This window comes from Silurus meridionalis, chromosome 18, assembly GCF_014805685.1.
Source record: "Silurus meridionalis isolate SWU-2019-XX chromosome 18, ASM1480568v1, whole genome shotgun sequence".
NCBI lineage: Eukaryota > Metazoa > Chordata > Actinopteri > Siluriformes > Siluridae > Silurus > Silurus meridionalis.
This window is the reverse complement of record NC_060901.1, coordinates 15,842,813-15,859,150: the sequence shown is the minus strand read 5'-3', so window position 1 is coordinate 15,859,150 and position 16,338 is coordinate 15,842,813. Positions and strand designations below refer to the sequence as shown.

General features: G+C 39.2%; 1 protein-coding gene across 15 annotated transcripts in view; it reads right to left on the bottom strand.

Annotated features, from left to right (window-relative positions):
• The window catches only part of plekha5 (pleckstrin homology domain containing, family A member 5), a 123,030-nt gene extending 120,336 nt beyond the window's left edge, over positions 1-2,694 (bottom strand). For 12 of the 15 annotated variants that reach the window (XM_046873371.1, XM_046873370.1, XM_046873372.1 and 9 more), the window contains exons 1-3: positions 2,523-2,683; positions 2,286-2,362; positions 1,498-1,555 (exon numbers count right to left, since the gene is read on the bottom strand). In XM_046873371.1, coding sequence (XP_046729327.1) covers positions 1,498-1,555; positions 2,286-2,362; positions 2,523-2,614 — 227 coding nt within the window. In that variant the 5' untranslated portion in view covers positions 2,615-2,683. Of the gene's footprint in view, positions 1-1,037; positions 1,287-1,497; positions 1,556-2,285; positions 2,363-2,522 lie in introns of those variants that run through there. The other 3 variants (XM_046873387.1, XM_046873388.1, XM_046873386.1) reach the window with 3 other exon arrangements.
• Between the last annotated feature and the right edge of the window lie 13,644 nt (positions 2,695-16,338).

Genomic DNA, 16,338 nt, shown 5'->3' with positions numbered 1-16,338 from the left:
TAGCAAATTCAAGCCCCCCCAATTAGCCTCCCTGATAAATGGTTTTCCTAAGGCTACACAGCTGTTGAGTCCCAATTCCATTGTATGTATGGACAGACATTGGGCTCTTACTTTTACTATATAAAAACGGTCTTTTTCCTGATCATTCGAGATGTTTTTCCAAGTGAGTTTTTTCCTCAAAGATGGTTCATCACCATACTGCCAGGTTTGAATAATGCATTGAACAGTTCTTAGCCCAATTATAATTGTTCAACTTCTGGAGCAGAGTAACATCTTTTCCACAACCACAGGACTCATCATAAACATCCACGTCGGAAGACACGAGAAGCTAATCACTAGTCACTATTGTTTGTCCCCTCATCAGTAGGGGTTCAATAAATAACTTGGTGCAATTTAAACATTAATTGATGCAGTAATTATCCAATGGAGCAATTTGATCAGTCTTACCAACCACAGAAAACCCTGGCATGTAGTTCTCAGCTAATTCTCCATGCCTGCACATTTGCACACTGTCTGAGCAAGACTTATTCTCCATGCCTGCACTTAGCACAGCTGTCCAGCTCACAACACAGCTGCAGGTTATCCAAGGTGAGAGAACAAATTCACTCCATTGACCACCAAGTTGGTAAAACTATGTTTAATTTGCCCGAAACTCACGTTCCCAATGACCAATCACAGATCACTAAGGCTTCGACAACAACCAATCACTATTCACCATTGTTTGTCTCTCACATTCATTGTGCAGATGTTACAACAATAAAAGTGTGTTATGCTCACGGTCTATTTGCTCACTAATCCGTCTGCCTTTAGTCTGCCTTCATGATAGGAATAATATCAATAAGATACGACGACTGTTATATTCTATCCAAACACAAATCTGTCTGTAATGACATGTGTGGGCTTGTGGACACTTTTTAAGTACCAGCTACTTTCCTCCAAACCGATCTGTCAGCGATCAAAGTCTACACCACACATGATGTCAAAAAATAAAAAGATACGAGCACGGTTTTTTTGCCGAAACCAAGGTTTCAAAGCACAGGTACTGGTGATCGGAGGCAGGTGGATAAGCAGTCATTTGCAATGCAGAGTTGATATTCTGGTGCAGGCTTCGAAATCAGGCTTGGTGCAACTCTGCAAAGGGAATATTAATAACGCTCAGGTCCCCGGGGAGAGGAGAAGGGCCGACTAGAAGAACCTGTTCAGCCAAACTCAGACGTGAGTCACCAGCAGGAGAAACAGTCATGTCTGCTTTCACTCGGCGGAGGAAACACGGTTTATCCAGAGCTCTGCTTCCAGTGTGCGATGGGACACAAGCAAGAAACGCAAAGGCGGCGATGAAACGGTGAGGGAAAGAGGGAAAGAGAGATAGAGAGAGAGAGAGAGAGAGAGAGAGAGAGAGAAGGTGTGTGTATGTGTGTGTAGGAGCAGTGATCTGAAATCAGTCGCTAATCAGCCCCAAAACGCGTGAACATCTGAATGGCTTGAAAACAAACTCACTTGATGAAGCAGCGCGCTCCCTCGAACGTATATCCTTCCTCCCATCCTGTTGGTAAATCTAAAGGGATAAAAAAAAATATATATATATATATATATATATATATATATATATATATATATATATAAGCTCTTTTCCTCCTGCTCTAGGCTTCAGTGCCTAGAAGAGCTAGCGTGAGAAAGCAGCTGGAGGACAAGAGCAACAGATCTTGCAGGTTTGAAGCCACAGATTTGCTGGACCAGTGGACAGGAGACTACAGGAGACTCTGTGATTGAACATTACACACCTACACTAATATTCACAAATAGAGCAGGGATCTAATAAATAAGCTGATCAGAAGAAAAGGGTTTTCTGCTTTACTTCTGAAAGTGTCCCTGAGGTTTTGCAACGCTTAGGCCAAGTGTGTGTGTGTGTGTGTGTGTGTGTGTGTGTGTGTGTGTGTGTGTGTGTGGTGGGGGGGGGGGTGTCAGTTGAATACACGTTGCGATTAAATCAAAGCAGACACACCGACTATGCGGTGTTAAATGTTACTGTCTGTCAGATACAAAAAATAGACGCGCAAATCATTTTGTGCATATGTTTTTGCCCCCCGTGACTTTGGATCCATAAAGATCTGGAGCTCCTGCTGCTGTGACTGCTGCAGAATTCCGTCATGATTCCTGGGTTTTTCTGCCTGCATCTCCGTCTTACACACACGCGCGCGCGCGCACGCACACATATATATATATATATATATATATATATATATATATATATATATATGATGCCCTCCGCCGGAATAAATCATTACCTGGAGTTTTCCTGTGGCCTGTAATCACCGCTTCACCGGTGACAGGATGAAGCCAAGTCGTGCTCTTTGCTTCTTCACTGTTGGGTAAAAAAAAAGAAAGAAGAGCATGTAAAAAAAAAAGAAGGAGAAGAAGAAACACTCGTACACCACCACGGGAGGCTTTCATTCAAAAACCCTTCTTTAAAAAATTAAAAAAAAGAGCATATCCAAAGGTTTTTCAATCCGCATGATATTTACTTGATGAAGAACACTCGTCCGTCCCGGATCACCCCGTAACTCCATGAAGAAGGTAAGCAAGAGATCCAGTCAGGGTTTAGATCCGCCGCCATGTCTACACTCCACTACAACTGAGGAGCAGCCAGCAGGAGCGGCGCACGAGCCGCGCGTGCCCGCTACTGACGCGCGTGCACGGCCACCCCCGGCCAAACTGAGCGGTGCGCGCGCACGCGCCCAAACCAGCTTTATTATTTTTATTATTATTATTAAAAATAGTAAATTATTACATACAAATAAGTACGTGTCTGGAAAAAAATAAAGATGTATGGCATTTGGCAGACGCATTTATTATTATTAGTAGTAGTAGTAAATCATTACATACAAATATGTGTGGAAATAAATAATCATTATATTTACAGCAGACACACTTACTTATATTAATCTATTATTAATATTATTATTATTATTATTATTATTATTATTATTATTATTATTATTATTTGAAATAGTAAACTATTAAATACAAATAAACACCAATCAGGCATAAGATTATGGCTGCTTAATATTGTGTTGGTCCCTCTTTTGCTACCTCAGCAGTTTGAGCTACAGGAGCTCGTCTGTTGGACCACATGACCCAGCCTTCACTCCCCGCATGCATCCATAAGCTTTGCCTGCCCATGACCTTGTCTTCGGTTCTCCACTGTTCCTTCCTTGGACCACTTTTGATAGATACTAAGCAATGCAGACCGAGAAAAGCCCACAAGAGCTGCAGTTTTGGAGATGCTCTGACCCAGTCGTCTAGCCATCACAATTTGGCCCATTTCAAACTCGCTCAAATCATTATGCTTGCACACTTTTCCTGCTTTAACACATCAAATTTGAGAGCAAAATGTTCACTTGCTGTCTATTATATCCCACCCACTAACAGGTGCCATGATGAAGAAATAATCAGCTATTGTATAATAATATATATAATAATCGGTCATAATGTATAATGTTATAATGTTGTGTGGAAATAAATAAACATTACATTTATGGGATTTTTGTAGATGCTTTTATCCAGAGAGACTTACATTTATCTCATTCATACAACTGAGCAGTTGAGGGTTCAGAGCCTTGCTTACGGCCCCAGCAGTGGCAGCTTGGTGGTGTTGGGGATTTGAACTCATGACCTTCTGCTGAAAAGAGTGAAAAATAAATCTTGAAATGTATTCCTAACACAAAAAGTCAAAGTTATATACAGAAAATAGAGATTTATTCAGCATACACAAACTGTTCCTGAGATGTTTGTTTGTTTGAAACAAAAAGTTGTCACACCAAATGTTGCCTTTATGGCTCAATTTATTTAAATGAAACATCACTTTGTTTGCATGGGTTTATTCAACCTAGATTTATAGTTTGTTAATATTAACTAATGAATTAAATGACTAGTAAAGAGAACCTTAATGTAAAATATTACCAATATTTCTAAATAAGTCATAATTATCATCTCATATAGCCAATTCTCTGTGCTCTGATTGATGCCTGAGTTCTAATGAGCCTCCTTTCAAAAGTGCCTGAATTGGTGCTGTTTGTCATCATGAAGAGATAAACCGCTGTCACATTATCGTAGACCTTTTTTTTTCATTTAACTGTGATTCATACGCTGCAGTCATTTGTTTTAATGAGAACCTGTCATACAAGGAGATATTCATTTTCTATAAAAAAAAAAAAATGCACAAGGGAAAAGCATTCTGCCGGTATACGGTGATGGAGCAGGCAATGTTGGAGCTTTTACAGCCCTATATTGTGGTCCTGAACTCAGTTTGGTGTGCTTCCCCCTGTGTCCGTGTGGCTTTCCATCTGCTACTCTGCTTTTCTCATAGCTCCAAAACAGGGCCAGTAGATGGACTGATCAGAATTCACCAGTTTCTGTAAACCCGTGTGTGGTAATGAGAGTGTGATGACCAGCAGTAATTAATTCATGATTTTTGGCAAAAAATGATCCTCCAAGTTCAGCAAGTAAACTCAAATAAGCACAATATGTACAATAAACAAAGCAGTATGTCTTTCCTTTCGAAAAGTTATGCTGTATACAGTATACAAATATTTGCTAGCTACTTATACACAAGTACAGTATTTGCTAGTTCTGTTAGCAACAGGCCAGCCTGTTGCTTACAGAAGACAAGCATTTAGGCATCCATTATTCTTTTCCATTTTGTAGCTTGAATGCACAGAAATGTCAAGGCATTATATTGCCTCGAGTTAATTGCACTTAATTGTCAAACAGTACATAAAAATAAATGAAAAATACAACATGCTTTATCTTTTTAAATTAGCATAGACTGAGCTTGATTCAGATTCTTCAGCTCGCAGATTCTTTAGCTCCGCTTTTTCATCAATGTCTCTATGGGCTGTTTGTTCAGAGAATAGTTTTTGTGTGTGTGTGTGTGTGTGTGTGTGTGTGTGTGTGTGTGTGTGTGTGTGTGTGTGTGTGTGTGCGTGTGAGTGTGTGTTTGTGTGTTGTGTTTGTTCCTGTTCCTGTTCCCTGCTGCCTGGTAAAGGATCACTAGGTCAGCATGGAGTGGAAAAGGAGTAGAAAGCAGGAGTTAACTTTTCAGCCTGTCAAGCTATGTAACTTTCACCACATCCTTTGCCAAGCAGTCAATTTAGTCTCAGCTTTTGTACAATAAAAACGTGAATTTTCAATTACTTTTTGCAATCCAATTATGTTCTGGGCTCCTGTGGTATTAAAGATGCATTTCAAAAATCAATACTTGAGCCTTCATCATTGAGCCTTAACTGTTTGTTTAAGTCAAATTTAACAAATTAAAATGGGATTTAGTGTTGTGGTTCCATCTTATTAAAATGTATAATAGTACAATTTAAATCAGTGGACATCCATTAACATGCAGTTGTACCTATGGTGTGATAAGACCATATAATTTTATGTTCTTACAAGAAGCAAGCTTTTATTGTTTGTAAAGTGTCACAATGGTAGCAATGGATGTAATTGTCATGCCCATTTTCCAACAGACACCATGGCTTTCAAACCTGGCCTCCATGAACTACACTGCCTTAGTGTTACAGTGCTCTCAGCTTATTATTGACTGAATGTCTCCAGGTTACGTATGTAACCATGCTTTCCCAAGGGAACAAAACGCTGTGTCAACAATGCTTTTGAACGCTAGTGTGGATAGGCAAAGCTAGGTCCAAGGACTGAGGTGCCAGGAGTGGCACTAAGGTTAAGGCTATAAAACCTGACAAAGGTCAGCTGGGTGAACCAGCATTGCAGATGTCTTGGAGAGAAACTCCAGAGGACAAAGCCTTAGAGGCTGCCAAACTTCGAGTAGAGGGAGACCGAAGGACTCATAGGAGGATGAAATAGCATCCACAATCCAAACACTGATCAACTGCTTGTTCACAGGGAAAACTCTCATCGGAGGGCCATAGCAGATGAACAGCAGCTTTGACTTCCTCCACAGTTCCGTTCTGTGGACGTAGTAGTTGGTTTAGCTTCTTCTGGTCTTGGGCCTGAAAGGGAGGAGGAAAGAATGCCTGGAGCATAACAGGTCATGGGACAACAGAGGGTACCTTGGGAACATAATCTAGTCTAAGGTAAAGTAATGCACTGGCCATACCTTGAGTGAAGTCCAGGGAAGAAGGGGTCACAGAGAGGGCCTGAAGGTCTCCTACTCTCTTTAAAGAGGAGATGGTCAGGAGAAACACAGTCTTGACTGTGAGGAACTTCAAAGAAAGGCTCATACAGGGCCTCCAAGACAATGATTAAGTCCCATGCAGGCACTCTAGATCATACCAGAGGCTTCAGTGGAGGAAACCTGTCAGCAATGGGTTCTTATCCAGAGACTGCCCCCTGGGGGGGGGCACGATAAGCTGCAATGGTGGACAGGTAAATTCTCCGGGTGGAAGGAGCCAACCCCTTGGCAAACTGTTCTTAAAGTATTCCAGTACTGGGCCGACCGGGCAGTTAACTGGATTCAAGTGTTGTTGTTCGCACCATCTGTGAACAGGCAGTGGAGAGGCAGGTGGCCAGGAGCTGTGTCCCCTCTATGCAAATCCCATACTATGCCTAGATAGGTGGTTCTCTGTAATGAAGAAAGCACACACTTTTAGGCATTCAGCTTTAATCCCAGCTCCCTAATTTGGGCAAGAATGACACCTTGCTGCCGGACTGACAGCTGTTCCGATTGAGCCAGTATCAACTCATTGGGTTCAATTTTAGAATGCAGACACCCTAAAGTCTCAGCGGGGTCAGTGCCACATCCACACACTTTGTGAAGGTGTGGGGTAAGAGGGCAAAAACAAATGGAAGGACCCGGTATTGGTAAGTTTCAGCCTCACACCTCAGGAATTTCCTTTGAGCTGGAAGAATGGATTCATGAAAGTATGCATCCTTCAGACCTACCGTGACAAACCAGTCTTCAGACCTGATTTGGGACACGACCTGCTTCAGTGTCAGCATCTTGAACCTAAGTCTTAAAAAGTGAGCGGTTCAGCTGACGTAGATCAAGAATAGGACGCAACCCTCCGTCCTTTTTGGGAACTATGAAATACCAGCTGTAAAACTCGTACTCTCTGTCTGATGAAGGGACCACCTCGATGGCCTCCTTTCTCAGGAGAGTATCTATTTCTTGTTGCATGACCAGACCCTGCTCAGGCCTTACAATGGTGGGGCATACCCTGTTGAAGGGGGGAGGACGAGACCTAAACTGAATTGGATAGCCTCTGTCTACAGTATGCAGGACCCAGCGCGACACATCTGGCAGAACCTACCAGGTTGCTAGATAGTCTCTTAAGGAAATTAGTCTCTTGAGACTGACCTCAGGTATGCCTAGAGCCAGAGCTACGCCCTGGCGACCCCCCAAGTCCGCTACGATACCAGGCAGAAAGCCAGGAGGGCACTTGCTGGAGCTAGCTGTGCCCTGAAGCACTGGATGTGGCAGGGTCAACAGACCAGCTCCCTGAGGGCGCCGAGGCAGGGCAGGCACTGTATAATGAGGTGCAGAAAGCTCTTTCCTGGCCGGATTACCAGAAGGTCCTGTGTCGGTGTTTGGCAAGTTTAATTTTGAATGGGATGCCACAAAGGCTAGAAATGGGACTGCAGCTTTTGCCAATTACACACACACAACATAGAAAGTTTTCATTTACAAAGTATATTACAAAGAGAATTTTAGATTATCTTGCCTTTGCCTATTTATAGAATCTGATCTTGTTCTATATTATGTTTAAATTTCCCAGAACATGCATCTGTTGCTCACTTCATTCATGATCTGATCTAATAATCAAGTAGCTCATTTATACTTTACTTGAGTATTAGTGAAATTGAGTAGCTGTTCCTATAATTTAATTACACAAATCAATTACCTTATGATATACAAATCATTAGAATGGGCTCAGTTTAGCGTAGATTTTTTTCAGTTTAGTGTTCAATCAAGTAAATCAGTGTAGAAGAATCAAGAATCATAGCAATTTGTCACCAGCTATTACCTCATTCTACACAATGCATTTAATGCTGTAAGTATCAGCATGTGTTCAAATCTGGATAATCCACTGGAATGCAGAGTGAAATTTGAGGATAAATACCCCTGTGCCTACCTTCATAAAATGCTGAAGTAAACAAAGACTTGTGTAAAATGCAGTATCGCATTGCTTCACTAGAGCAAGTTGAGGTAAATCTGTCTAATTTGTTTACCATAAATTGCTATTTTTTAACAGGTTAGTTTTCTTTGCTGATGCCAAGTTAGAATAATAACAATTCCAGTAGCTAACCTAATTGGCTAAGAGGTATGTTAAATTAAATGGTAAATTTACATATGTACAAATGCAATTACATTTTAAAATAAAACTAATGATGTTTTCCAAGCAAAAATGATCTAACAATTGTAAATAAATATTACAGTTTACTTTTACAACTACTGATGGAGTACAGGTGTGGCCAAATATTTGCACACACACACACACACACACACACACACACACACACACACACACAAACAGTATTTAAAGGACCTTCATTCATGAAAACAATATGAAGTTAGGTCTCTTTTTTTACTTTGTTCTGAGCCTTTATATCTGTTGTTATAGCTAGTTTTTTGCCAACCAGTTTTTGCCTTTGTATTTGATCTCATTCACTGTCAGTACAACTGTTTAAATTCTTACTCACACAAAATACTCCTGACAAAATATGAAACCCAACCGTAATCTCAACTGTAAAACTAATGTGTTCATATCAACACATCAGTTTGTTTTAGGAAAACTCTACCATGAGAATTGAATTTGTAGTCTTTATCCAATAGTCATATTGACTTAGCATCTGGTTGCTGAAGATTTGCTTTGTCATACTATACCAGGATTTTGTCTATGAGAAAAAAAAAGCTTTTTATCCCTTGTTTTTCACCTATTATTTCAAAGCTGTTTGTTGCTATGAGATATACTTTCCCTCTACCAGACCTGTGTGCAGTCACTATTCAATCATTTTAAATCTCTAAATGCATTTACATGTATTCATTTCACGGATACCTTTGTAAAAGAAAAATTGTCACTAAGAAAGAGCATACAGTCCAAACAGATTCAATGTCTCAGTATTGACTCTCTGATAATCCTGAGATGTGAAGTCAAAACATTCTAGTCCCTGACAGGGGTAGGATACAAATCTGTGCACAGAAAGAGACTGAAGGAGTGCTTCCTTTTGGGAACTAGTATCTGAGGTAGTATCTTGTATTTTGGTTCCTCAGTGTGATAATACCATTTGCAATGAAGTTGAATGAAGTAGCATTTATATACAACGTACTGTATGTGTTGTCTGTTTAAGAAATAGGTGAGTTTTTTAATGGACTTAAACAAGAAATCCGATACAGAAGCAATGTAACATGAAACCTGCAAATTCCTACACCAACTCTGAGCTACTTATTTGTCATGCCCTCAGGAGTATGTAGTGACTAAAATAAGACTCTCACCAGTATGCAAAGTCTCTCTCTGTCTCTTTCTGCCCTGTAATCAGAAATAAAGTAATGAGCATATGGTGTTCCTCTGAGTCTGGCACTAAACCGAAAGGGGTTGTTTCACAAGTCATAGTGTATGTGTGGGCTGCTGACCAGACCTAGTCATTAGCTTTATCAGTGCTGCCCTGTAAGAGTTATCCTTCTTAGATATGCAAAAACTTCAAAGAATATGGGAGTTCGTATTTGGTTATTGCCTCTGACAATTTAAAATAAACATCATATAAAAGATACAGGCTATGAAGTAGATTATTTCAAACAAATTCGACTGATAATGTAATATCTGGAACATGCCATCGATGCCATATTATATACTTCATTATTACTAACGATTCTCATTGTATTTTGAGTTTTTAGAAATTCACACTGATATAATCAGCAAAAAAGTTTAATAAGATACTCCTTGCTCTTGTTCCTTCTCTCTTTGGAGGTTATAGTTATGCTTTCTGTTAGATCTGGAGGGTATTATTTGCCACATGCCAGCTGTCTGTTGTGTTTAAGCTTCTCGCAGTAAAGAGAAGCCAACCATTTAACAAACAAAAGACGGCCATCTTGAAACACAAAGGGCACATGCTGTGAAACCTCCCATGTCCCCGTGGAGAGGACCATTCACTAAAGTTGGCGCTGTGCACCCATAATCAATATACACAGACTGACAGCTTTGCCAACATGGCTCAATGCTTATTTATTCAGTGAGTGGAACTGTATGCAGCCTATTGCTCATTTAAATCTGATGATTTGTCAATAGTTGACCTGATCAAGGTATTACTTTAGACTATTCAGAGCAGTTCAAACTAAACGCTGTATACAAGAACACAATGCTATTTGTGGACCATTACTCAGCTGTCTGCTGTCTGAAGCAACAGGCATTGACCACAGTGTGGGAAAGGCCTGTTAGGGGTAAGAGATATGTAATAAAATTTGGACCCACAGATAGGTGGGTTTCTTCTTATCTTCACGATTCATCCCTACTCCTTGATTGGAGACCACTCTCTGCAGCTGGGGATTGTTCCACAAGAACAGCCTAAAGATCCACAAATATACTGAGCAACTCATGAACTAAGAGGATGGATTTGGACTGCAAATATTATCAACAGTCTGCTACAATGTCTCAGGACCACAGTTTACCAGAACAGTTTTGCATTTAAGCACCTATCACTGCACATCTCAACAATGATAGAACTGTAATAAAAGGACATTCGGTGAGGGTGAGTTCCCTTGTGAGTCTAGTTCCTCTCACAGTCTCTTCCTCATGCCATCTCACTAAACGTATACACTTTTTTAAAATACAACTTTATAACCTCTTTATCTTCATAAAGCTGCCATATTCAATGTCCATTGAAATTGGACATTACACAATTACATATTATATTTCTAATTTTCATGTTTACATGTTGGACAGGCGTAAAAAAATTCATACAGAGTATGAATGTGTATGTGACAAATTAAATTTTAATTAGATTTTTTATATGAATTTGAAATTGAATAGGGAATACATGAGTGTTCAATCAAATTTATAGCTTCTTTTTTTAATTCTTTTCTTACCTGATGAGTTAAATATACTAAACATACTGACCTTAAATATATGAAAAAGTATATCTCATATTTTTTATCATGCAATTATTATAAATCAAACATATGCTTAGTTGGACTATTGTTTAGCTTTTATTGATTTTAGTCCTTACATTTTTGTGGTTAGGATGAGGCGCTCTCACCGCTGCGGCCCGGTTTCGATCCCCAGTCAGGGAACCAACCCCAGCCACTTTCAGTGCCGGTCCCAAGCCCGAGTAAATTGGGGAGGGTTGCGTTAGGAAGGGCATCCAGCGTAAAAACGTGCCAAATCAAACATGCAGAGGATCCGCTGTTGAGACCCCTAATGGGAGAAGCCGAAAGAAAGTTTTTAGTCTTTACATTTTATTCTCTTGAAAGTTCATACACATTATAAATCATTTGATTACTAATTATTTACATATAAACCCAATTTCACACACACAGTATATAAAGACTCGTTTTAATGTATATGTGCAGAGTTTTGTACGAATTGTTACCAAGCCATACATTTAGTCATAGTCTCTTTAGGGTTTATATTATTTCTGGTTCCCTCATCTTTGCTCTTTGCTTCCTTAAGAAAGGTTTATTTACCTTCATCTGCATCCATATCTGCTGCCTGACAAAGTGCGGCCTTCAGTGGGTTTACAAAATCACTCCTAATAGGAACCAATTTTTGGTTGTCAATTTAACACTAACTAAATAATAAATGAGAAGTAAGCGAACCAAATAAATCATGAAAAATGTAATCGAGAAAAAAGAAGTTGTATTATGGGATAACTTTCTAGCCTCTAGACAAAATATAATATAAAGGGACAGGAAGTAGTCCAGATGACTATTTATAGAACACTGTCTGGAGTGACCTAGTCTGTGAGAATAGTCCAACTGCAGAGTAATAAAGTCAGAGAATTTCAATTATTCATGTTCTTTTTCAATGTTAGGTAATAGTTTACAGTACATTTTATTTTCAATCCAAGTATTAAGTTATGGAAAGTAAAGAATTTACTGATAAGTCAGTGTTGGTACATAGTAAGATGATTTTATTGTAAACAAATAATTTATTTTAAAAACAGAACCTGAGACAGACAGAGAGACAGAGAGACAGATAGATAGATAGATAGATAGATAGATAGATAGATAGATAGATAGATAGATAGATAGATAGATAGAACTGAGGAATGTCCAGCTCAAATGACTGTTTCTTGCACTTTTATTTCAAATAAGCTTGTGTAAAGGTCTCAGGTTGGGTAAAGGCCAGGATTTTACCTCTTTGCTGCACCACAAGATGATGAATAAAGATCAAATCTAAATCCATAACTGTTGCTGAGCATAACACTACACAAATTTGGATTCAGCAGAACTGTATACTGCAATGACATCACTGGGAGGGTGGGTTGGTACTGCAAAACATGTGATTCAGTAAAGTGAGAGTATGACTAGGCGTCTTGAATAGTGGTGAATTTAATCTAGAATAAAGTTCTCATTGTGATATTATAAAACGGAAATATGGCAATCCAAGCCAGTAAAAGAAGAATGAATACAGTTAAATTTGTAAATCTGTTCATCTTAATTATAAGATTTAAAAAATATGTAATATATATAATATAAACCAACTGATTTTGGCAAAGTTTTGCCTAGTCCTTTTATCAGCAGAACCAATCATTTTTAGAGTCAAAGTGTCATGTTTTGAACAAGAGTCGGAAACCAGAATATGAATAGGACGTTTATTTGCCTTGGGAAACAAACAGAAGCTAAGAAGCAGCGTGTATATTCCGAAACACAGGTAGTCCAGGGATGATCGCCAGAATGAACCGTAGATCAAATGGTGAGTGAGTGCGAACAGGGGCCTTATAAAGGGATGGTGTAGATTGGAGACAGGTGAAGGTGATGAGTATGAAGGCGAGGCGCTGCCAGTGTGCTGAGTGCTGAGGGGAGGCGTGGCCGGTGTTTCTCTGACACAAAGAGGGCTAGGCGTCGGTATTGATTCCCCTTCCTACACACAGTCTGCCTGTGGTGCATTTTATTATTAGTTCAAGATGCATGTGTACAGCATTACACTAATGTATTGAATGATAAATTACACTGTGCCATTGTTCAGAATTGATCACACTGCAAGGTTTAAAAATATACATCAACAAGCCTGCTGCAACTCCCTGTCTGCAGATACATAGAGATTTTATGATGTCGACTTTATTGCATATTTTCCATCACCACATGTTACTGCTTAATCTGAGTTGTGCTCCTGGGATCCACAAGCAACTACTTTCTCAAGTCTCATATCAGTCAGTGATATTCACAATGTTATGTCTACACTATGAAAAGAATACTGATGAAGGCATTTGCTAGTTTAAAGAAAGTGCATTCCATTTAAGCAGACATTATTCATTCCCCAAGATGACTATTCACATGTGAGGCATCAGTCATTTTTGTGAAAAGTCAAAATCGAAACAAATATAATCCCTCCATTACAGTGGAATAGCCAGGAATTCATTTCAGTGGGGTGGATCCCACATAATAATTATGTAAAATTGAAAAAGCACTGAGTGGTGTGTTCATGGTGGGCAGCATGGGTGATAATATTCAGAATTTGACTGTTATGTAAGCATGATCTTCCTCCAAGCAATCTAGCTCTAATGTTCTGTAGAATTCTGTGAACTTAGCTAGGAACAATTAGGTACACACTTTTTTATACACTGATTTTGGAATTTGCCTGCCACAAATAGTAAGCCAATACAATACAATACAGCAGGAGCAGGAGAGTAATGTAATCTTCAACAATGTAATAAATTTGCAGTAATCGCTTAGCTTGAAGTTTAAAATGTGGCACAAGGACTAAATGGTTGTCTTCAGAAATTAGCCATCCCATTATTTCAGTGGCAGGTTGTCAGGGCCAGCAATGCCGTCTTTGCTGGCTTAAACTCTTAAAAAAATCACTGACCTATTTTTATTATACTCTATTTTTTTGTTCATGAATATGTATTCAATTATTTATAATAGTCCATTCTCTTCATTTCAGAACTTTTCTCTCGCACCCAAGTGTTAATTTAGGTTGGAGTTCCTATTCATTCAAATTTCAGCCGTCACATCATGTGTTGCTGGGGCCAAAAGTATGCTGCTGTACTGATGTACAGTAAGACTTTCATAGTCAACACCTGCGGGTTCTTGTACCACAAAATACATGTTTTTTTGTTAAGGATGTTGCTTTAACCAATCAGATTGCAAGCTGCTAATTCAGTGGCCCTCCAGCAGGTATATAATAACGTTGGCATTTTCACATTTTTTGATTGAATAGTCAGAAAATGCCTGACCAGAATGTCAGAGCCCACAAACTGCATCTGCAGCAAACTGTACATTCTCAAATATATTCATGTGGATTTTATAGCTGTTTTTTTATTTTACAATTTTACAATGACTGACAGAGGAGAAGAAATTGATTTGATCATAGATACACTTAGAAGGATATTTACAAGCCAGACTTTTCAAGAACAGCTGATCATCGTGAGAAAAGGTTGGCCCAAACAGTTCAAAACAGTTTCTAAGCTTTTTTTGTGAACCATTTATACTTTAGCATTTTCTTTCCTGTAGAATTTGCACAAAAACACAGTTTGCCTTTATTTCAAATAACAGAAATCACAGAAAAAAAATCCACTAAAAACCTGTGTTTATTTTATCAGATTAATATTGATGCTTCTGCTAGAGATGATGTATGCAGGCAGTGCAGCTGTTTCTACAGTGAAAGAAGACTTGTTAAATGGTGTTCATTAGGTTTCTTGTTTTAATAATGCCATTCATTCTTACTGTATGAGATTCCTGTCTGTGATGCAGTGCTCTGTTATACTGCGATCCTCTATAATATTCATGTTTTTTAGAGTTTTTAGTGGGATCATAATAATGGTATTAAGTGATGGACGGACTCAAGTAGGACACAAAAGAGAAGAGAGATAACTGTTTGCTAGTTGCCCTCTTTGCTTATTCGCCCTGTTTGCTAGTTGCCCTGTTATACTAGCTCACCTGGTTTGAGAACAGGAAAGAACATGCGTGCACCTACATTCCACCACATAGGTATCACCAATGTTTAGACACCCTAGGTTAGAGGGCAGGTGCCACCCCTTGTATTTTTTCGAGATAGCGTAGCCTAGTTAAGTCAGCTAGTCTCCAATTGGAGGCTCAAGAGTCACGTAAAGCAGATAGAGTTTAGGATAGTGTGTGTTTAGGATTATGCACAAAAAAACCGTAATAAACGCCACCCCAAAAATGGTATTTTATGTATACAGTACCCTACTGTATTAACATTTGTCTTCATTTCATAAATAATAATGATATTTCTATTAATAAATTTCATTATTTCAACATAAACAATTCTTTATAATTTTTCTGGTCTTTTGTGCTATCTGTGAGAGACTGGGAAAATCAGCCAAACAAATTAGTTATGTGGCAAATGCAATTCCACGAAAAACTGGGGTGCAAGATTCGAACCACGGTAAAGCAGGGAATTACTGTATTGTGTATACAGATCATAACCCTCTGGTTTTTTTGTTCTGTATGTAGAATTAAAATCAAAAGCTCATGAGATGGTCATTGGTTAGTTTAAAACTACAACATTGAAATAAAACACAAAAAGGGTTCAGAAAATGTTGTTGCTGATGCACTGTCATGCATAAAATGTTGTATTGTATACTTTTTTTTTTCTGCAAACAAGTTTGTTCTTTAGGGTGGGCGTGTTACGTGTCTGTGCTGCTTTTTCTACTCCCCCACCCTTGGCAGGGCTTCAGGTGGCTGCTTTTGAACTGTAGGCTCCACCTCCTCTGGTTCTTGCTCTTCTTCTTCTTCTTTTGGCTTCTTCCATTAGGGGTCGCCAAAGCGGATCATCTGTCTCCATACCCCATGTCCTCTACATCTGCCGCTTCCAAACCAACTACCTGCAAGTCTACCCTTCCCACATCCATAAACCTTCTCTTTGGCCTTTCTCTTTTCCTCCTTCCTGGTGGCTCCATCCTCAACATTCTCCTTCTGATATAACCCATGTCCCTCCTCTGCAAATGTCCAAACCATTTTAATCGCACCTCCTAAACTTGTCTCCAAAACGTCCTACATGCTCTGTTTTACCCCAGGCCTCCACTACAATTAACAGGAGATTCCACCTATATATAGTAGCGAGCCAAAGACAGAGCCAACGCAAGAGGGTGGGGGAAAGTAGATAAAACAGCACAGACACGTAACACACTAAAACCACTGAAGGTGAGGTGTGAAATGTATAGCCCACCACTGCATTAGTTCATAACCTTATTTAG